Source organism: Ictidomys tridecemlineatus, chromosome 10 (assembly GCF_052094955.1).
Source record: "Ictidomys tridecemlineatus isolate mIctTri1 chromosome 10, mIctTri1.hap1, whole genome shotgun sequence".
NCBI classification, from domain to species: domain Eukaryota; kingdom Metazoa; phylum Chordata; class Mammalia; order Rodentia; family Sciuridae; genus Ictidomys; species Ictidomys tridecemlineatus.
The window spans coordinates 13,634,935-13,657,823 of NC_135486.1; the positions used below are offsets into that span (position 1 = coordinate 13,634,935).

Below are 22,889 nucleotides of genomic sequence, written 5' to 3' on the forward strand. Positions count from 1 at the left end.
TCCAGCCTTAGGGCTCAGGTTACACTCGCTCCTACAGATTGTCTCTTCCTGTGAGGTTGCCTCAGTGCATTCCTGCTGCTAGAACAAAAATACCTCAGGCTAGGGAATTTATAAACAATATAAATTGATTTGACAGTTATGGAGGTCAGGAAGTTCAAGACCAAGACAGGCTCTCTGCTTCCAGGACAGTGCCTCGAATACTGCTTTCTTTGCAGCGGGTGGATGCTGTGTCCTCCTGTGGCAGAAGGCAAATGGAACCTAGTTAGTTCCCTCTTTTTATAAGACTTTTATAGCCTTTTTATAAGACACTAACCCCAGCTGCAAGAGCAGCTCTTGTTAGCCTAAATGACATTATGAAGGCCCCACTTCTTAATACTGGTGCATTGGGGATTGAATTTCAGTATGAATTTTGAAGGGGATCCAGACATTCCAACCATGGCAAGGGCAAGGTGAGATGGGGCAGGTCCAGGCTTCACATCCAGCTCTGTGTGATACTAGTTCAGTGACAGCTTCTTTTGTTCTTAGTTGTCTCATCTGAGAAATGGTTGATACGAACCATACCTCATAGGATTCCTTTTCAGATAAAACAAGGTAAACACATCGTACTTCTGTCTTCCACAAATGTCTAATTAATCTCTTCTTTTTGTTTTTAGAATTTCCTTACCCTTTCCCCTAATTTTCTCACTTAAGAAAGAAGATAATTGACTTGAAGAAAATCATTACAGAACATTTCCTAGTCAGCTCCTGCCCAGTTCCCTGGGTAAATGAAGCACCTTGAATGCTTTGACTGAACTCCTGTGATTCCCTTTGGGGAGTAAGAAGTTGTCTTTCGACTTCACCTAAAATGCTTGGTGTCTGTCCCTGCAAATATAATAACATCACCACCCACAGTGGTGTGACTCTCTGAGTTGACAAAGGATTTTCATATACACCATGTCACAATCTTGACATCATTAAGTGAGCTGGGTCTTCCACCCCTACTGAGCTGGTGACAGTCTTCGGCTTTTAGATGTGTGTGTATGTGCATGCATATGTGCACATGCTTAGAGGATTGCTTCTTTTCTTTTCACACAAAAAGCAAAAGTTTCAAAGCAGGTGGGGTGTGGGTTAAACACCATTCTAAATGGCAGGCCTGCTGTTCATAGGGAGGGAGAGTGGCCTGAAAGTTTAAAAATAACCTGAACATTATAGACTCCTGTGAGTTCTACAGCCCAGAGCACTGTGAGTCTGTGGGTGTTTTACCTGCTGGAGTGCAGGCAGGAAAACAACAAGTTGAGAGGCAGGAGGATTTAAATTTGCTGAACCCTTTCATGCCACGCATTGGCAACAGAAGTATTCATGAAAAAAAAAATTGAAGTCATACCTAATGAACAGGATAGATGTTCCTCAATGACAGGACATTGGCTCCCCTTGGGTTTGACAAACACTAAACAACTATCCATGCTCCCTTCTCCTTGTTCTTCCCTCCAGAGTTTGGCCCATGGCTTTTCCAGATGCGTAATTGAGGCTGACATGCTGGGGAGCTCCAGTGGGGAGCATTTAGGATAGATTTGGCCATTCATTGGAGACCAAGTAAGTGGTATGTAACATGCTCACCAGGAGTACAGTGTGGGCAATAGCATACCCTTTGGATCTGGAGGAGTTTTGAGGAGTTGAAGCAGTGTTTGGACGAGGACTCATGGCCCCTTGGCCTGACTCATGTTGTTGGGGGACTTTGCAAAGAAAGACTGCAGCAGCAGGTCAGGCCAGTAATGCCAGTGTGTGATGGAGTACAATGTGTGGCAGAATCTCTTGTCATATTTGGTCTATCTGCACTCCCTGAGATTCAGGGGCAGGCATTACGTTGCCATTTCTGCACACGTGATTATAAACCCATCTAGGACTGAGGTGCGAGTCCCTTGGTCTTGTCTCATACCCCAGGTGATTCTGAGGCCTGTCAGCACCATCTACAAAATCTGGACATATTCTTGTACCTTGAAATAAAATGCCTGGATCAAATTTCTACTGATGATATTACTGAAGGACAATTTGGGGTTAAGATAATGGGTTTTACAGTCTGGTAGGTCTAAGGTAGATTATCTGCTGTCACCAACCACCTCTCTGATCTTAAAGGTAATTATTTAGTCTCTTTCAGTCATGCTTCTCTTTCTGCAGAATGGAATTCTGATAGTGCTTATCACATAGGATGCTTGTGAGAAACAATGAAATAATAATATTTAATATTTGTTAAAATTATAAATCTCATTGCCTATACTTTGTAACTACTCTTTCTTTTTTTGTTGCATGTTCATGTTTCTCTTTGTTTTTTTAGCTCTGGAACTTCACAAAATGAAGTTTTGACTTATTAGAGAAGAGAGATTATTTAAGCAAAAGAAAATAGCATAGTAGGAAGCTTTGGATTGTTATATTAATACTTGAGTGCATCTGGCAGAATTATTTTGAAGAATGTGACCAAGTGATAGAGTGGTTGTGTGAAAATAAAACTAATCTCCAAGGGAAAAGACTGTATTGTGAGTGAATCTGTGTGTCTAAGGGACTGGCTTGGTAAGGGTCTCAGAGAGGAATATTTCAGAAGTTCTCTTTTGATTGAGCATTAGGTTTTCACCTTTCCCGTTTTAAAATGGCACATGGGGAATATGTAGAAATCTTCAGGAGAACTTCTAATTCTTCTTATTTGATGTACTGTATGAAGCCTGTCTGCAAAGTTCCCAATAGCATAGGAAGATCACTTGCAGGTCTGTAAACTTGACGGGCAGACTGGAGGTTGAACTGAATCTAGTGGGTGCCTCCACATACAGGCAGATGGTGTGTGTGTATGTACGTGTTTGTGTGTGCGATGTCTTTTTTTGGGGTGGGGGGGAGTAACAAGGTATTAAACTCAGGGGCACGTGCTCACTGAGCCACATTCCCAGTCCTAATTTATATTTTATTTAGAGACAGGGTCTCACTGAGTCGCTTAGCAGCTTGCTGTTGCTGAGGCTGACTTTGAACTTGTGATCCTCCTGCCTCAGCCCCTGTAGCTGCTGGGATTACAGGCTTGTACCACTGCGCCCAGGGTGTGTGATGTCTTTTTCTCATGTAATTCTTCATAAGGGAAAGAGGCATATGATGACATTGTCACTTTTCTTGTAGGGAGAAAAGGTAAGACCCATTAAGACCGTTGTTGATTTTTTTTTTTGAAGTAGAATTTTAATTCTTCTAGTTGTTTTCCTTTTCTGTGGAGAGGAATCTGAAATATTCCTTAAGTGGGGATCTGAATGTCTTCCTTTAATAACTAATTCCTCATATCTTATTTTCAACCAAATTTTTAAGAGCAGGAGATACTCCTAGGAGAGTGAACCCCATGACTTGGTGATGGAAAAGATGAGGTGAAGCTATTATGGTGCTGAAAATGTTCCCCTGAACTGAAGGTACCTGATCTCCTCTAAGAGAGGACCATTCTACCTGGAAGGAACAGCTGGAGACATCTACAACAGAGCAGAGAATCAGGGGAAGGGCAGCTCCTCAGACAGGGGCCAATACCCGGTCAACATTGAATAATCAGGCATCAATCCTGCTCACTGAAAATTGTTGCAGGAGATTCATTTATTAACTTGACTACTTACTTGGTAAAGGCCTGCTATGAGGAAAATATAATGCAGGCACTCTTGGTAGTAGGATGAGGGGGAAGATATGTCCTTCACTGCCGAGGAGCTTACACCACAGTTGAGGAGAAGAGGCATATATAACTGAAATGTAACGGTGAAGTTATATTCACAGCAGACAACAATGAAGCACAGCATGAACGGTACCAGAGAAGTTCTATGAGTCAGTGGGAGGGAGGGGTTGTAGAGTATATGGAAGGCTTCATGTTAGAGGTGGAATTGAACTGTCTTGTGCCTTGAAGGATGCTCAGGAGCTGGAGAAGCAGAAAAGAAGAAGGAGGTCCCTGGATTGTCTGAAGCAGGTGCTGTGAGCAAGGGCTTTGAGGTGGGCGTGGGCCTGACTTGTTTGTCATAACTGAGTTAATCCTGTGCATGGTCCATGGAGATGGTGTTGGGAAGGTGGGCTGGATGCAGATTGTCTTGAGCCGTGAGGCTAAGGAGTTTGGCCATTTTATAGGCAGCAGAAAAGCCACTGAATGAATGAAGAATGATGTCACATGAATAGAAACTGGAATTTTTTTCGGAGGAAGGGTTAGGGGTGAGGGCCAGGGGCTAAGATGTGGAAGTACAGTTGAAACTATGGATAAGGATGTGACCTCAAAGGGAGAGAGATAAAGGGATTGAAGATGCTGGGATAGTCCCACAATAGGGTGAGAGCACTACGAAGAATAAGAGAAGGAAATAGTGAGCAAACGGGAGGCATGGTAACTGGGATATTGTGGGGGAAGGGAAATCTCTGAGGAGGCATGGAGGTCAATAGTGCCAAATACTGCAGAGTGGTCAGGGAAGAGGAGGTTGGATAAGGACCATTGGGGCCATCAGTGAGGGTTTTAGTGTATTTTCTGGGGAGTGGAAGGAGCAGAGTTAGCAAATGGCCTGGCCAGGTGTACATTTCAAAACTGGCCTCGAGTCCATATCATATGGGAATGCCTTATTCACTCTGATTATTTTATACCAGGTGGGTGTAACCAGCTGCTCAGTGTAGGAGAGAGTGGGAGAGAGAGGGTGTGGTGATGGACAGGTGGTGGCTTAATCTGCTGATGATTTCCACCCAAAGGGCCCTGGAGAGGCAAGACGGGTGGGTGTGGTGGAATCTGGTTCTTTTCTTTGGGTCCTCAGGGTTGGTATCAGCTCTGTTTCAGCGTGAGCTGTGTTCTCTGCTCTTGGGGCATTATCTTCAAGGGAGACGGGTAGAGAATGGATCAAGAGAAGACAAACACGTGCAGCATCCCCCGGGTCCTTCTCCTCCAAGCACTGCCTCTTTTGCTCTGGTACCTGACACGCTGCCCGACATGTGGAAGGTGCTCATTGTATGTTTGCTGAATGAATGAATCAGCCTGAGCCCACCCAGGCTGAGCGAGCTTTGCAGTGTGTGGGCTGCCTTGTGTTTTCTGAGTCAAGAGGCCACGGGGGTGGATGGATGGGCGTGCTTCCGTCAGTTGTTCTCACCCTCTGCTCACCCTCATCGGTCAGAGCTGGCGCTCTGCAAAGTCTCCTGCTGCACTTCACCTTGGAGGGGCAGCAGGTTGGACCCCGAGGGTAGGAGGTAAGGTGGGCAGTGATGGAAAAGGGAGCCTTTGCTGCCTGGGGGCTATTAGGTTAAGCGTAGTTAGTTTTTCTTCCAGCTGAAAAGTGACTTCATCTTATGGAAAAGGAAGGATTGAAGTGGTAATGCTGCAGTCTCTGTGATCCTAAATACAGTGAAAGAAAATGGAAATGCTGATTACTTAATCCCATGCTTCTTGCATGTGGTCCAAAAAACCCCAAGTACCCATGCTCCAGGCTACTGCCACATGCCCCCAGTGCCACCCCTTTCAAGGAACTCATGGATTCTTCTGTTTTCTGGTTGCCTCCAGCCAGGGGAGGGGATGTCTCCCTTCTTGGTTCTTCCAGGTGCATTACACAGCTGCCTATGTTAAAGTCCTTCACCAGTATGTTTTGCCTCTTCCTCTCTCAAACTCCATGCTCTTAGAGCCCGTGACTGTGTCTAATTTATCTTTGAGCCTCAGAATCCCCGAGAACAATGCCGGGCACATGAAAAAGGCTTAATGAGAATTTGTTAAATGGGTTTATGAATTCATGAGTAAGTAAACAAATGTGTGATTCTTTCAGGTACCACAGCCTTCGGGCTCCCCCGCCACTTGTGTCTGGTAGTTTTCTTTTTTCCCCTTCTTTTCTCCATTCCTCTTTCTGACCATGTCTCAGGCACTTACATCTCCTCTCTTCCTTTACCCTCCTGACACACACACACCAAAGTCACCCCAGGCTGCACTTCTGTGCTTTCAGAAGCAAAGCCACCAGATATGCAGTGTTGGCTGGGTGCTTCTCTGGTCATGGCTACCATAACTGAAATGTATGTAGCAAGCTCTTAATGCAGCACTTACTGTATACTAGGTATGCAGGTATGTACTAAGAGTTTTACAGTATTAACTACAATTTTTCATGATAGCCCTATGGGGCAGGGTGGTACACATTCATAGAGATTTAAGCCTCTGGGAGAAGGTCAGGCCTTGCCTCTGCAAAGTCACAAGATCATCCCTAGGACCGGACTCTTAAAAAACAAAACAAAATAAAACATTATTCTGACATGAAGTATGTTAATAGTGGCTACACACTGTAAAGAATCCTGGCCTTATTACCAGGAGATTTGGCTTTGCTATTTCCCAGCTCTATGCATTTTGACAAATCCAGCCCCCACCACCCCTGCAGCCTCAGATAATAGAAGGGGCCTCACAGTTCTGTAGCAAAGATGCCATGAAGTTCCATTAGCATGACTAGTACCCAGGAGATGTTGAATTGTCATCAGTGAATGGTTTCAAAAGTACCTTAAGCTAAATTTGTGGACCTTTTGTTAGCTGACAGTGTTGGAGGTGTGGGTTTTTGCAGGCATAGGTTTGAGAGATGCTGGTTCTAGGCTGGACATTACATAAGGAGGTGGAGTTACGTTTTCACTCAAGTAAGGGCTGTGTGGTGTTGTGAAAGCCAGCAAGCAGACTCCCAAGATGTCTGCACTGCCATCCTGCTCTTCTGCTCTGCTTGCATTTGCACATGGTTTCCTGCCAACTTTTTTCTTAAGAACCCACTCCCAAGTCCTCTCTGCATTATGTTCCTTAGAGCACTGCTTTGCATAAGAGTCTATTTCTTGGAAAAGCTCAACAGGGGAAAAATAGAACAAAAGGGGCTCTGATAGTTAAAGCATAAGTTAGCTGGGTGTAGCTGGCAGAGTAGGGGCAGATGAGAGAGCAGGGCTGGTGGGAGGGCACATGCCTTTTGGCTGAGGCCCAGATTTACAGATTCCTCAGTGATGGGCCAAAATCTCTTATGAAGATGGCTCAAGGCCTAGCAGATCTGAGATGAGCTTTATGAATGAGGGGAATAGACAGACTGATTCTTCAACCTGTCACTCACATGTCTTCTTAGGATGAGCTCCCATGGCCTGCCTAGTCTGAGGACACTATGACCATATTGTTTCCTTCCTTTTGCAGAAGAGCCTGGGGACACCACCCACTAGTCTTCACCACTCTTGCCTGCATCTTAAATGTTTCACTGGAATTACGGCAGGGCTATAGGACATAGGCTTTGAAGTTTAACAATCTGCATGAAATCAATAATCTAGCAAAGCTTCTCACTTGCTTCATTTGCTCTTGTTGGATTCCTAATTTGGAGGTCACTGCTTGCAGAAAAATATGTAGAGCATTTGGCTGCCATGTCTTACCTTCTGTCTGTATGTGTGCACCTTGTATGTGTGTGTGTGTGTGTGTGTGTGTGTGTGTGTGTGTGTGTGGTGACCTTGTGCCCAGTGTTTGGGGCTGTAATTTCTAGGTACTGTGAGATGGGTTGGTTACACGATGGTGAAATTTAGGGCTTGGAGCTCAACAAAGTCCCACAGAAAGGTAGAGGGCTGGTGACAAGAGGTCAACTGTTAGGAATGCCTGAACTCTGAGGCATGGGCATGGGGTGCTGGGCGACCAAGAAGCTATGCTCACGGCGATGTCTCGCTAGTGACCAGTAGATGGTGCTCTGTCAACAGGAAAGGACAGCTACAGTCCTCTGAGGCTGCACAAGGATTTTCCCGATGGTCTTCAAACTGATTTCCAGTCAGTGTTCTGACTAGAAGCTGATTCTCCACACTTCCATTTATGGGTTTTTAAGGGGACAGTGGAACCAGGAGTACTGGAAGAAAAACGTCCACCAAATTCCCTTAGGAGGAGCATTATGGCAATGAGCTGATCTCTCTTGAGGGTAGTAGAAGTGTTACCAGCATGGTGCTAGAAGCATTTGGTCACTGATGAAATTCAATTTGAGGGTGGTAGGCATAGTGGGTTCTTAAGACTTCCGTAGTCTCCACATCATTGCAGAGTTTCTTCTCCTGATGATGAACAGTTTGGAACTGAGTAAAAGTCCACACTCTGCCTCTTATCAGACCTGGACAAAAGGCTTTACGTTTCTGAAACTCTGCTTTGTGTGTCAAATCAGGGTCATAATACATGCATTGCCAGGCTGACCTCAGAGGTTTGCAGGGAGGCCCAGCTGTCTGTTTATGTAATCTGATAACTACTGAACAAGTTATTACTTAACCATTGAAATTGTAGCTGTCTGGCAACTGGGAGAATGTGGATTGGAGAGCATGAAGCCAGTGTAGACATGTAGATCTCAAGGCTCTCAAGAGCTTGGACAGCTAGGTACAGGGTGAAGAAGGGAATGTGCCTTCCCACCAACATTGCTGTCTTTAGGACAGGTCCCTTGCCAAAGCCATTGGCACCACCATGTTTGCCTCCCCATCCCCTTGGGCTGCACCCTCCTTAAATGAATCTCCCTTTTAAGTTCCAGACATAGGTTCTGCTTCTCGCAGTGGGCTCTCACATCACCCCCAGCCCATGCATTTGTGAAGCCTGCTCCCTGGGAAGGCAGGAAGACAGTCTCAGCTCCAGTGGGTCCTCAGTCTCCACCTAGGGTATCCTGTCTGGAGTATTCTAAGTCTCTGAGGAGTGGCAGCAGCTACAGAGAACACAGGACACGACAAGAGTGGAAAGGGGATTAACATGGGAACTTGTGAGTGGGTGACATTGAGGAGATGAGTCAGGGGTGCCTGATCTTCCAAGAACTAATATAATACTAGGAGGTAAAAAAACTAGTGAACCCTGCTCATCCTGGGAGTTCACAAAAGGCAAACCACCCTCCAGCCTGCCAAAGCAGGACAGGAAAGGAAGGGGTAAAGTCTCAGCGTGAGAGTGAGGTCCAGGAAGCATTCTAGACCTTGAGGCTGCGTGAGCAGATCAAATTTACCCTAAGAAGAAGATACATTATTTATGTCATCGTCCATTTTGTTCATTATTGTGTCCTCAGTGCCTAATACAGTGCCTGGCTCAGGGAAGGTGTGTAAAAGTATTTGTCAAATGAATGATTTGAGTGGATCTTGTGCTATGGATTCTGGCCCACCTGGAAAGCAAGGGCATGCACTTGATAATTTCTAAAAGCCCTTTCTAGTCCTGTGAAGTTCACAGGGTACTGAGACAGCCACTTGTGATGGTTCTAAGTGACTGTCTGATGGTCACTGTCCCTCTCCTTTCATTTTGACTAGGTAGTTAGAAAGAAGAGGACCTCTACTTCAGGTGATAAGGACAGAGAAAGGCAGGACAGTGAAATCAGAATGACAATTAGAGCTGGCTCACCTTGAATAGTAAATTTGGCCAAAAGTGGACTTATCTGAATCAAAAGGTCAACAAGCTGCACCCCGAGGCAGCAGTGCCTGCTGGGGGTGGACACCTTGAGACCATTTCTTTGGGTTTTCAGCACTGAAAGAGTTTTCCCCACACATACACACACTCCCATGTACTCTCACACAATAGACACGTGTCAGTGCTCACATGGCCTTGCCTACACACACAGGAACACACGTAGGAACACACGTGCCTCCCATTCAGATGTCACCTCCCTTCTCACCAATTAACCTCACACACACAAAGCCACACTCACCCATGATCTTCAACTTCTGGGCTGTGGTCAGCCTTTGTTCCCTTCCTCCGCCACTCCTTGCCCCCACTCCTCCCATTGCTCAGGTGGGATTTGGACAGGACTATGTGTTGAAGGACAGGCAGGGAAAAGCAGAAGAAGGTAGTGTGGACATGGTAAGGGACAGCTCTCTGCCCTCAGTTCAAAACACTCAGTCACCTGTGGGGAAGGGCTTGGTCGCTAAGCACAGGGGTTCTTTTTATGGGGCTTCTAGTCCACCTCCTCTCTCTCCAGTTCCAATACTAATCCCGTGTTTTGCTTCATTAATGGGGTAGGCTTGCGAAAGTCAGTGGGGCTTATTTGGGAATAAAAGACTGGGGCGAGGAGATCCCTGTTAGGATTGTGAGATGGGAAGGTTTAGCTCAGCCCTCACCGTTCAGGACCTGGGATATTTGGACCACTCTTCCAGGAGGTGAGGCACAGGGCTCTGCTAGAATGGAACCCAGGTGGCAGCACATTAGTAGAGGGAGGGCAGCGACTCCCCCGGGAGTGGAGCCCGCAGAGGCCCCAGGGAGATAAGAAGAGAGGCTGGAAAGAGGGTGCCTTCTTCTCCCTGGAAATCCCTGGTGGTGTTCGCGGAGCCTGGGAGGTGCTGGGCTAGTGGCGACGCGGCCCTGGTGAGCGGTGCGCAGGGCGCAAAGGCCCGGACTCCTCGATAGGGCGGCGGCGGCCCGGCACTGCGCGGCACTGAATGGGACACAGCACTGCAGACCCCTCTCTGCGGGAACGCGAGGCTTGAGTGTTGTGCACCCCACGCCAGCCCCCGCTCTCCTGCGGAGACTCCGCCAAGCCGCCAGCGCCCGCATCCTCAGCATTACTTGGGGGGAAAGGCGATTCTACCTTGGACCTTTGCAAAGGTGGCCCACTACCCTCCGGCCAGAGAAGCAATTAGGCAAACCAGCTTCGCCTCCCAGGACCCTTCAGCCTCCGGGCTGCAAGCCGCCCCTCCCCCGCGCCCCGGCCGCTTCGCCGCGCCTCCGCGCTCTGTTCCCTCTCGCCCTGCTCGCTCCCGCCTCTCCTGCGTCTTCTCTGCTCAGTGCAGCTGGGCGGGCTGGGTGCAAAAGGAAGACCTGGTCGTTACCGAGGAAGTTCGGTCCTTAGACAAGTCCCGTGCCGGGCCACCGCTAGGCTGACTGCAACCTGTTCCTCCCTCGCCCGAAAGCTCGCCCGCCCGCCCGCTGGCGCTCCCGCCCTCTCCCCGGCGCAGCCGCGGATCGCTGTTGCATGCTGATCCGGGGAGGCGGCGGCGGTGGCGGCGGCAGCGAGCGCTCCGGGCGGATGCTGGCACTCGGGTTTCGCCGCTCTCTGGATGCTGCTCAACTTCTACCCCAAACGCAGGAGCTGTAAAGTCATTTGTCCCTCTTGGGCTGGATCGACTTCGTATTTTGATATTTTGGGCGTTGCGGTTTACGCAGGAACCTCTATACCGCTCTCCCCCCTCCCTCCCTCTCTCTCCAACCTTTGGATGCGTCTGTGCTGGCAGATTTAAAGACCCAAGTCTTGGCTGTGGAATTTCTTAGATGGACTTGCAGGGGATGGCGTTATAAAGCATGTCACCGTAACCCGTCTTCGTCTTTTCTGCTTTTCAAAGTTCTTTTGTTTTCATTTTCCCTCCCTCTCTACCCCTCCCCCAACCAATAAATCACCAAACTGTTACCTAGCGGGCCGGTTGCCTGCCTCTTTTCCTGAACTAGGTGGTGCGTCTGCCAGAAGAGGAGCTATGTTTGAAGAGCAGCCTACTCCACCCCTCTCCTCTCTGGTCCCTGAACACCACCACACGCTGGCATTTTGAAGAAAAAAAAAATTGCCTCCAGAAACTGAGCACCCCCAAGCCCTACCCCCCCCCCTTTTTTTCTTCTTGAGGAATGGAGCTTCGCAGAGGTTGTATTTAGATTCAACAGTTCAGAGCGGCGGTGCTGCTGCCGCCGCCGCCTCTCCGAAGAGCTCGCGGGCTCCCCAGAGGCGGTGGTCCCCGTGCCTTGTCTGGATGCGGCTCTGAGTCTCCGTGTGTCTTTCTGCTTATTGCTGTGTGCGGGTGTTCGGCGATCACCTTTGTGTGTCTTCTGTCTGTTTAAACTTCAGGATGGCTCGCTTCGGGGAGGCGGTGGTCGGCAGGCCGGGGTCGGGCGATGGAGACTCGGACCAGAGCAGGAACCGACAAGGAACCCCCGTGCCGGCCTCGGGGACGGCGGCTGCCTACAAGCAGTCGAAAGCGCAGAGGGCGCGGACTATGGCTTTGTACAACCCCATTCCCGTCCGGCAGAACTGTTTCACCGTCAACAGATCCCTGTTCATCTTCGGAGAAGATAACATTGTCAGGAAGTACGCCAAGAAGCTCATCGATTGGCCATATCCTTTCTTACCCACCATAACTCCCCTCTTCCCCTCTGCTTTTCTTCGGGTGAGGGGGGACGACTAGCATGGAATTAATCCCCCACCCCTTCCTGGTGCCAATTTGCCCCTTTGCCGAAGTGCACTCTTTACTCCGTTCCATCTAAGGGGCAAGCTTGGTGCCATGGATACCTGTTTGGGCACTAGTGTTTTACAAGGTAAGACTTTTGGTTTTTGATTTTTCCTATGTGGAAATCTCTAGCGTCTCTGAGTGCGTGGTGTTGCGGTGGTGCCTGTCCTTTTTTGGGCTGGGCTTTGTCTCATTCACGGCCCCCCAGACCTTTCACAAGCTGCACTCTACATAGATGGGGTTGACCCTAATCCCAGGGCTTTCTTTCATACCAGTTGTCCCTTTTCCACCCTCAAAGCCAGCCCTTCTGCCCCAGATCCTACCAGCTGGAGAGACACCTGCACTGTCTTCCAGTAGAGAAGTGGACGATCCATGGGCGAATTTATCAGTTCAGACGCTTCCTGAGCACTGGGCCAACACCATGTATACAAATAGACAAATGAATAAATAAAACAGGCATTTGGCTAGGGACCCAGCTAACTCTGGGGACTAAAGTTTAAGTTCCACTGAAAGTGGAGCAAGTGAGTATCTGTCAGGAGAGGATATCTCTGCCACCACTGCCCAAACTGCTCAAAGTTGGAGTTCTCTTCTTGGCCAAGGAAGAGCAGCTCATCAGGGCCCATCCGCTCCTTCTCTTTCATCCTGGGTTGGGTAGTCCTATTTCTTAGCATTTGACTCAGCTCATTGCTCTCCCAATACCCAGGATCAGACAGATCTGCTGGGCCTGAATTCATCAGTGATGACCAGAAGTGTGCAAGCAATCTGGATTCTCCCTTCAAAGGGACTGCTCTTCATAAAGAGCAAGTGGGGACATCTCTGGTGGTGGTGGTGTCTGAATAGCACTGAAGGAGTTCTTTGCAGGTTTAATCAAATGCACCAAATGCAGGCTGCTGATTAGGCATCTGGCTGCCTTGTTCTTCACTAAGAATTTAGGTCCCTGGCAAGGCCTTTAGGATTTGGAGGTGGTGGGACAGTGAAGGGGATTGGTAGGAGGCAAGCAAGTGAAGTGGTGTTAAATATGGGGGTGGACTTGAAGAAAGGGACTTGGATGCTCCTTGGAGGGACATTTCTTGGGAAGGATGCACCTGCAAAGGAGGCTCCTCCTCTTCTCCCCGTAACCCTCCTTCCCACCCTCACCCTCCAGGTGTGCAGCAGTGAGACAGCTGGAGCTGCGGGGGTCTCTAGTATCAGCCAGGCAGGGGATTCACTTCCCCCTGGGGCCTGAGCATCTTCCTGCCACCCCCACCTCAGTTTCTGGCCTTCCCTTTTTCCTCCCCTAGTTCCCTGCTTCAGCAGCTTCGCGATTGGCTGGCGCGTGGTGCTTCTAGGCAGCACCCCTTCATTGGAAGCGAAGGAGCATCTCTAAGCAGATATTCTTCCTGCTGCTGTTCACGTCCTCCCACAACCACCCCTGGCCGGCTTCTCCCTCTTGCCTCCTCTCCGCATTCCCACCCCCACAGAGAGATCCCGGGCTGTGCAGTGACTGAATTGAACGTGTCTAGGTGGGGGTTCGGGGCGGGGGAGGGGTCCGGCCCCTGCAGTCACGCCAGCCTGGGAGCTGCACAAAGCGGACAGATCTCATTGTGTTGCGTGCTGCGGCTGCAAATAACTCCTCGGGGCAGGTCTCTACCGCTTTCCCAGTCGGGGGGGGGGGGGGGAGGCTCCCGACCCTCCCCACTCCCCCCGTCCGCTTTCCACAATTCTCCCCAATTTTCCCACCCACCCGGCTCCGCTTTGCTGTGCCCCTCTCTTAGGGCGTGTTCATTCAGACAGGCGCCCTTCAGTTTTCTTGCGCTAGACAAAGCCGCCCAGCTGCCCCGCGGGTGGCAAAGTGTGCCAGCAGCCATCGTTGGCACCTCGGACAGCGCCAACGAAACTCCCGTGGCGTCTCTGGGCTCCCCACTCAGCCGAGTTCAGCACCTCGGCTACTTCCGGCTGGGCCCAAGCTCCAGGGCTGGAAACGATGTACGTTTCCTGCACCATGCGGTTGCCTCCTTTCCCGTTTTCTCTTCCGCTGCAAAGACATCGCCTTTCCACCAGGCGCTGTGAGCGCAAGGTGTGGCTGTGAATCTTACTCCTCCCTTCTTTGTCTTTGGCCAAAATGGACCAAAGAGAGTCAAAGGACAGACGCCCCAGGGAGTCGATTTCAGCATCAAGCTCAGCACCTTGGCCAGAAGCCCTGTCCCAATGGTCTTTTTCCGTCTCCACGTTGGAAACTTTACAGTGAATTCTACAGCCTCTAGGCTGTTCTAACAGTGTTCTGAGAACATGTGCTAACGCTCTTATTGGAGCCCAGTTGGAAAATTTAAAAATACACTGTTTGTTTTTTTTATTCTGGCTGTACAAGGTAATTGACTAATATATTCCCTCTGGTGGTGAGCACGTGGAAACATTGCGCCTCCATGGGCCACTTTTCTTCAAAACCACAGCTAAGTTCTTAGTCTCACCTTCCGTTTTTTTTTTTTTTTTCGGTCCAGTTACTGAAATGTCTTTCTTTTTCTTACTGGGAGTCAGTAAGTAGTGGTTACCCATGAAATTTGGAGTTAAACTGCCTGGGTTTAAATCCTAGTTCTGTCACAAACTGTGACCTTGAAAAGTTATTTCATTCCTCTGTGACTCAGTTTCCTTATCTTTATAGTGGAAATGATAATAATGAGTTACTGGGGGAATTAAATGAGTTAATGTATATCAAGTGCTTAGAACATTACTCTATTACCTAATAAACATTGGATTGTCCTTTAGAAATTTCAGCAACACCCAAAGGGCGGGGTCTTAGTTCAAGGTGCAGTTGTTTAGATTTTTGTATCTCAAAGAGAATAAGGTGTTACACCTGCATTACTTGGGCACTTGTTAAAAATTCAGAGTCCTGGGCCCCACACCAGGCCTACCGAATTAGAATCTGTTTAAACAAAGATCCCTAGATGATCACTATGTACTTAATTGACTAATGTGTCTCTTGTGGTGGTGACCAGTTCGGGAAGTGCTTCTCTGCTCTTTGTAGGGGCAGAATTCTTAAAAACAAGAAAGTTGTTCAAGAACATGTCAAGACCTGCTTTAGTACTGACATATTTTGCATGCAGCATGTTTGAGGAGTTTGATTGCACTACTCCAGCTTGTGAGACTTGAACTTTTTTTAGCCACAGAAAGTCACTGTGGAACCAGGAGAATAATGTGCTCTTGTGTGTGCCATATGTGTTTTAATCTTATTGGTCTGAAAGGATGATTAAGTAAAAGGAACTATATAATTTATGTTCATAAAACCCTCTAATTGGGGGAGGGTTGTTTCTGGCTGTTAATAAAGGAAGTCTACTTCTTATTTGAAGAAATGCCTAAGATAACCTAGATTTGGCATGAAAAATGGTGGCAAGTCAACAGCCCACTCTGAATGTGCTTCATTTTTCTTGGAAGCTACATCTGCATAGGGAGATAATTTTATTTTCTTCTGACACTGTTTTTTTCTGCAGTGGATACCATAGCCTTTTTGAAAATGCTAATCTGATTTAAAATGTGATATTACATGTTAAAGGATTCCTCTGTTACTTTCTGGGTTATCTAATGGATTTAACAAGAGTATTCTCTCAGGCAGTTGGCTGTTCTGAAGGCCATTCCATGGTCACTGGGCTGCATGCTTACCAGATCTTAATGGTCTGTGCTTGGGGTCAGTTGCCCTGTGCATGGACACACAGGTTGGTGAGATGCCCCACAATTTTTTGCACTTTCCCAGGTCAGGGTGAAGGGATGAAGTTGGAGACTGTGCCATAGATGGGCAGTAGAATATTTTTTTTCCCTCTACCTACTTGGTTGTCTCAATAGGGAAGCACAGGTTTTATGTGGAATTGAACATGGTTTAAAGTAGGAAGATCAAGTGTGCCTGTAGCCACTGAGATGATAAAATTTATTATAATGAACCTGTCAATATTCATTCATAATTTCTTGTGGAAAATTTCAGTGTATGCCCAAAGCTCTGTGGGTCAGAGCTTATATGTTTTATTATGGTGAATTTTCCATTGTAAATTGCTTGATAAATTGTAAATTTACTTTGAAGGATTTAGATGAGGGTTATGGAAAGTTTTAGTTCCTAAATCTCCCCATTTTGGCATATACGTTTATCCTTCTTTGGTTGTCTGTAAGTATACAGCACTTTGCAAGATACTAAACTGTTTTCCTGGTAAGAATTTCAGGTTTGCTGCAACTCTAGTAGACCATGAGTCAGGGTGCCTTGGTCAGGGTGGAGGAGAGGAACCCATAAGGATAAAGTCTCTAATAATATCCTATGACTAGATGATGCAAAAAGGCTCCACCTCCTCCAGGTACCTGTGCACAGATGCAGACAGTGAAATAGTGACTTGTAGCTGGCATCGGGGCCGCAGGATAAAGGGCTTTGTTTCCTGAGGCTTCCAGGACAATCTCTGAATTGCCTGTTGGCTTTGTCCTTAATATGAGGTGTGAGTATTGTTTTCTCTGGAAGCCAGGGCAAAACTGGTTGTGGGGACCATTTGTAATTGGGATGTAGCCTGGAAAGTGAGTTGGAGTGAAGGAGTTTGACAGAAATGAAATGACTTGAGGATGGAGACAAAAATATCTTGGATGTGATAGTTTTGTCTGTTGGTTTGCATGTCATTATTTCCCCAGTTCCCTGCAGTTGCCTTCCCTGCAAGAGGCGCAGTGCACACTGAATTGAAGGAGGAGGAGGAAAATAATGAGAGCAGGCCTTCTTTCCCCCTGCCTGAAAGTACCAGACTCTGGAATTATTAGTTCCATCCAAAATTACTTCTCTCTTTTTAGCCATCGCTCAACAGAATGTAGGTGTCCCCTCCCCCAACTCTGCTGTTTTTCCCAGCTCTTTATAAGAACATCTGCTTTCTTTCAACCTTTACACTCTTAGTTAAAACAAAACAGAGTCAGGATTTGCTAAGCCACAGAGCTCTTGCAAACCCTTTGACTCTGTGAGTTTGATCAGCAGATCAGTAGCCTCCCTCTGCCCTTGGTGAGGCTACCAAGGAAGTTGAAGCTCACCAGACACCAGAGTCCCACTATGCCATCCAGGTCTTCAGAGGCCACGCTGCTGATCTTATTTTACTTATCAGTGACCACAAAGACATAAAAGAGGGAACCTAAACATAACTGTAATTAATATCCTTTTATTCAAAGAAGCAAAGGCCAGTCTTTACTTTCCCTTTCTGTCCCATCCTCTGCCCATCTTTTCATCTTTCTATATTTCTCCCTCTCTCATTTTTAGGTTTAGCCTTTGTGAATAATTCATTATGTGTGGGTTTTTCCTAGGATTTTCAGAAAAGAAAGGCTATTTGTCTTGTTCTTAAAAAATGATTAAGGTCTCTTGCAAAGGGCCAGCTTCAGAAATCAACTTTTTTCAAAGTTCTTCTATTTTCTTCCATGTGACCAAGACAGGAGAAAGGTAGCCGGAGAAGGGGGGAATCTTTTAACATGTTCTCTCTCATCATTTTTATAATGACTGCCTCCTCCACAGCCCTGTTGCATTTGGGTACCCCATAAACATGCACCTACTCCTCTCCTCTACTTAGAGACCACAGTTAACTAGAAGGTATTTATGTCCCCAAGTACTTGTCATTCAGAATCCCTTGAGTTTTTTCATGCTGGTGTGTGTTGGACTACTGAGCTAAGAAACAGGCTTCTGTAAACGTTTCTTTTCAAGTTCTGGAATGAATTCACGTAGGAATTCATGTGGGGGCGTTGTGGGGTTCAGGCATTGGAATTACTATGTAACGCTCCCTACCCCCAACCGTGTAGCTTCTAAAGCTATCCCTTTTAAAGAGGGATAGAAATATCTGAAACTAGGATCATTTCTCTTCCCATCCTCTAAACCTGCAAAGAGGGCTTGTGTGGGAGCTCCAGACATGTTTCTCGCATCGGCATTAATAGTACAGAAAGTACAGAGTTTTTAAGCTCCTCCAGCCTAGTGGTCTCTTGAATGATAAGCCCGTTTCAGGAGATGTCTGTGGTGTGTCTGCTCACCAGGTACCCAAAATATGTTTCCTTAATTTTTTTATTTCCTGTCTCTTTGGAGAAATCTTTGGATACAAACCCAGATAAGCCCTGTGTCCCTATCTCTGGAAAGCAAGGTACGACTCCAGGGTGTGTGCTTAAGAGGTAAAGATGAGCCAGACGAAGGAGAAGAGCAATGAGTGACTTTTTAAAAGTCTCACTTCTCCATGAGATCCCACTGGTAGAACAGTGAGTAACACTTAGGAACTTCTTATAGATTTATTTATTTGTTTGTTTTGGTGGTGCTCCCAGGGCTGGTGCAGGCTAGGCAAGCACTCTACCCTGAGCTCTATCCCTGGCTCTCATCTTGTATTTTGAGCTCTGAATTCATAGGACTAAACAGTTACCCTCTAAGTTCTCTTGTGTATTAAAAGGAGGGAGGGAGTTTGAAGTTGACCATTTTTAAAGCTCTGGTTCATTCCAGAAGCAGGCAGGCAGGACTTAGGATTATAGCGTCCAGCAAGGCTCTAGCCACAGGCTTCTGTGGTCTAGCCATGTCACAAGGGGCTTCAGAGAGAGGCCCCTCATGGCACCCATGCCAAGTGTGGGCTGATTCATACCCATGTATGAATCTTGGATGCAAGTTTGCATAATTTTGAGTGTGTGTGTGTGTGTGTGTGTGTGTGTGTGTGTGTGTGTGTGTGTATTTGCTGCATGAGGGAGCTACGTCTCTGAAGAACTTGGAAGGCCCCTTTCAGATGTGTAATTAAAAGGGGGTTTTCTTTATTTTCTTTTCCCGTTTAGGGGAGGGGTAAAAAGGATATGGCTGGATGGAAGATAACAGGTTAGAGGGGAAAGAGGAGATGCTCTGGTCAGTGTGATAAATGGAGCCTTGCTGGTGATCAGACTGGTGTTCCCACTGCCAAGCTACAGGGCGTTATGGGTGGCCTCCCGGACAAGTGAAGAGGGGAGGAAAATGAATAAAACACATCCTCATAAATCTTTCCCAGTTTTCAACTTAGCTGTCAGTTGAAAGTTTGTAAACTTTCTGTGCCTCTTTCTCAATTTCCACACTATTGTCTCATGGGGCTGGTCAGAGTCAAAAAGCATGAAATGGATTTTCAACAGTCACTCACTAACATCCTGGCAATTTCCAGCTGTGTGCTATCGGCAACTATTTTACTACCATTCTGTCAGCCACCATTCCTTGCAGCAGGCGATTTCCATCTGCAAGAAGGCTGACTCTTCAGTTCTTTTGTGTTGAATTGACATATGCACTCTGCCTGACTCATCTACCCTGCTGTCTCTCAAACTTGAGAGTGTCCTAGTCTCACCTGGAGGGCTTGCCAGAGCACGGATCTCTGGACGATGGTAGTGGCGTACACCTGTCATCCCAGCTACTCGTAGGAGGTTGAGGCAGGAGGATCACAGGTTCCAGGCCAGCCTCAGCAGCTTAGTAAGACTGTCTCAAAATAAAAAATAAAAAAGGGCTAGGGATGTAACTTGGTGGTAGAGTGGCCCTGGGTTTAGTAACACACACACACACACACAGGTACAGAGTGCTGACCCCCCTCTTGGAGTTCCTGATTCAGTGGCAACTGAGAATGCTCCTGAGTCACAGCTTCCCAAGTGATACTGATGTTATTGATCTCAGAATCATACTTTGAGCACCATTGCTGTAGTCAGTTTTGCTGTCTGCCTGGCAGTGACCTTAGAGAACCAGTCTTACAAAGTCCTGTTGCAATTCCCCATTCTAAATCTCTCATATACTAGGCTAAAGCCCTGCTGCCAACATAAGCTTGTTCTCTGGGTGTAGACAGTGAGGCTTGAGACCTTTCTATCAAAATGCAGATGGTCCTGCGGAGCAGGGACATATTAAGCTAATCTGTATTACCAAGTTCAAGTTGATTCATCTTGTTCTGTCTAGCATTATGGCAGAGGAAGCTCTTCTGAGAATGGTCATGCACCTTTAATTGCAGTACCTAGCACAGTGCTGGCACATGGTGAGAATTCAATAAACCTTTGTTGAATGATTTATAATTAAATTAGTTATTCTTGATTTAATGAGCATCCATAAAGTATCTGTTATGTGCCTTGCAGTGCCCTGACCAAGGTCTATGGGACTAGATGTGGCCTGGTAGTGGTATGAGAGCTCTGAGTGGGTGGGAGAGGAGTGAAGGGTCATTGCATGGGAATTAGGAAGTTTGTGAGAGACCAGCTTTACCTACTTCACAGTTTTGCTCAGGATTCTTCCAAGTTCCACATTATGCATTGTGGTTTTCCCGGCTGTTTAAAAAAACATGAACTATTTATTATCTGGTATTTTGTTATAAAGAACTCTTTTATTAATTGGCATGCAGATATATAGTATAATGACAGTTGAGATTTGTAAGATGGCCCTTAGGCACACACAAGGTTTAGTGCTTCCTTAGTATTGCCAATAAAGCATTCATTACATGAGGTTCAGCATCGTTTCAATTGTGTGCGACCTTCTTGTGCTGTATTCTGAGCTTTCACAAATTATAATCCAGATTGATATAAAAAGTAGCTCTTCATCACATTATTTTTGTTAAATTGATCAAGTTTTCTTTTCCAGCTACCCCAGATAACACAGGATTTGTTGCATTATTCTAGAAATTAGTCCTTTCAACTCTAGAAATACAGTGGAAGAGGAGATGAATCCTAGTGCAATTTTCATATCATGAGGTGGTGGTTAGAGAAGAGTCATTATTTTAAAAATGAATTGATAGCTCAGCAGGCTTTAGATTTGCTGGGCAGGTTCCCAACTGGTAAACTGGCATTGCATCTAACTAGGGGTGCTTGCTTCATGCTTCTGTGGACTAACACTGGAAAGGAACCACCAACATTTCCAGGAGAGTTACAGTAGGCATCTCAGCAGCCCTTGTCAGATGAGACCTTCCCTAACTTGATTCTGAATTCTCCAACTTCTGGGCCTTGGACTTGTTTCCAGGTTCTTTTACTGTCATTTCTCTTCTTGATCAATATCGGGGGACGCTGGCATCTAAAACCTGTCAGTTGCAGGATGATAGTCTTTTAAGTTCTTAAGGGTTAGTTTTAAACGCTGTGGAACTTTAGAGTTGGGAATGACCTGAGTGACTGTCTAGATGGCATCCAGAGGACTCCTTTTGGAGTACTGGGATTGTTGGGCCCTTTAATACAGTGTTTATTTACTTGTTTTCTATGTCACAAATCCCGTTGACATCTGATGGATGCTATGGCCCCCTCTCTCATGAAAAAATGAGCATATAATTTTTGCACTTAATGTCAGGGGTCTGTGAATCACAATTTAAAAAGAACTACTATGCTGGAAAATTCCCACCTGTGGCCTTTGCACCTGTGGACCCTTCTGTCTGGGGTGACTGATTGGGGATGTACTCAGTTCATTTCCTCTGTGAAGCCTTCCTTGACTTCTCTTAGCAGAATATTTTAGTCCGCCTTTTCACTGCTGTGTCTAAAGGACCTAGACAGAGCAATTGTAGGGGAGAAATGTTTATTTGATGGCTGATGGTTTCAGAGGTCTAAGTCCATGGACAGCCAACTTCATTCCTCAGAGTTCAAGGTGAGGCAGGACATCATAGCGGAAGAGTGGAGCAGAGGGAAGTGGCTTATTTTGGTGATCAAGAAGCAGAGAGAGACTCCACTCTCCAGATACAAAATATATACCAGATAGCCCTCGCCCCAAGGAACCCCCAGTCACACCCCACCTGCCTCCAGTTACCACTTGGTTAATCCCATCAGGGATCACTTCACTGATCAGGTTAAGGCTAGAACCCAATCATTTCTCTTTCAAACCTTCTGGCATTGTCTCACACATGAGCTTTTGGGGGATCCCACGTCTAAACCATAACACAGAATGACATCCACTCCATCCCCTGGGCTCTCATAGGGCACCTTGTTTATTAGTTTATTGTAACACTTACTGTATAGCCTCAGTCTTGTTTAAAAATCCCTACAAGAGGAGGGCCCATTATCCATGAGTTTTTTAAATTACAAGAACATAGAACAGTGATTTGTCAAAACTGGTGTCTAACACATTTGTTTCAATTAAAGTACTTTTTTCTTAGTTTTCTTTTTAAAAGGAATAATGTCTATTTTGGACTTGACTTGAGGTTGTAGTCAGCAGAAAACCTTGAATTCTTTTTAATATGCACTATTAACAGTGTTGTTTCCCCTCACTCTAATCTCACTCAGTTTAATTTTTGAGTCTAGATTCGGGACTTGGTTTATTTCAAGTACATTTTGTCTCCTTGCGTTTGATCCTACTATCCATCCATCCTGTAGAGATTCTTTTCAGGTGGGGACAAGGAACTAATAATTGAGCATCCACCAAATATCAGACTCTCTGCCTTTAAACAAACCAACAAGCCAAATGATTCACATGTTATTATCTGTACTTTAAATGTAAAGAAACCAAGGCTAAAGAAGATTAAGTCAGAAGAGTCAAGTTACCACCATGAAGCAGTTTCTACCACACATTGTCTCTGGAATTGGCGTGTAATGTGAACTCCTCACCCTGAGCTCTGTGTCACCTACAGCTTTGATAGGCACATGCTTTACGAAGCTCTTATTGGAATGCCTGATACGTGGACGGGATTGGGGCTTCCTTCTGCTTATCACCAGCGGATTAGCCAGTGCCCATCGATAGTTCAGCTATTCTCAGATCTGAACTATGCTTTTTAGCCAACTGACACATCTCTTATTTTGTCTGTAAAAAATATTGTGGGGGATGTCCTTGTCCCATGCTTTACTGGAATCAATACATGCTTTCAGGACTATTTCACATCTCT

General features: G+C 46.5%; 1 protein-coding gene across 11 annotated transcripts in view; it reads left to right on the forward strand.

The window, feature by feature from the left end:
- The window catches only part of Cacna1e (calcium voltage-gated channel subunit alpha1 E), a 444,235-nt gene that overhangs the window by 133,817 nt on the left and 287,529 nt on the right, over positions 1–22,889 (forward strand). For 10 of the 11 annotated variants that reach the window (XM_078022436.1, XM_078022437.1, XM_078022439.1 and 7 more), the window contains exon 3: positions 11,739–12,004. The exons of the other annotated variant lie outside the window; for it this stretch is intronic. In XM_078022436.1, the coding sequence (XP_077878562.1) occupies positions 11,739–12,004 (266 nt within the window). The remainder of the gene's footprint in view (positions 1–11,738; positions 12,005–22,889) is intronic. 11 annotated transcript variants of the gene reach the window in all.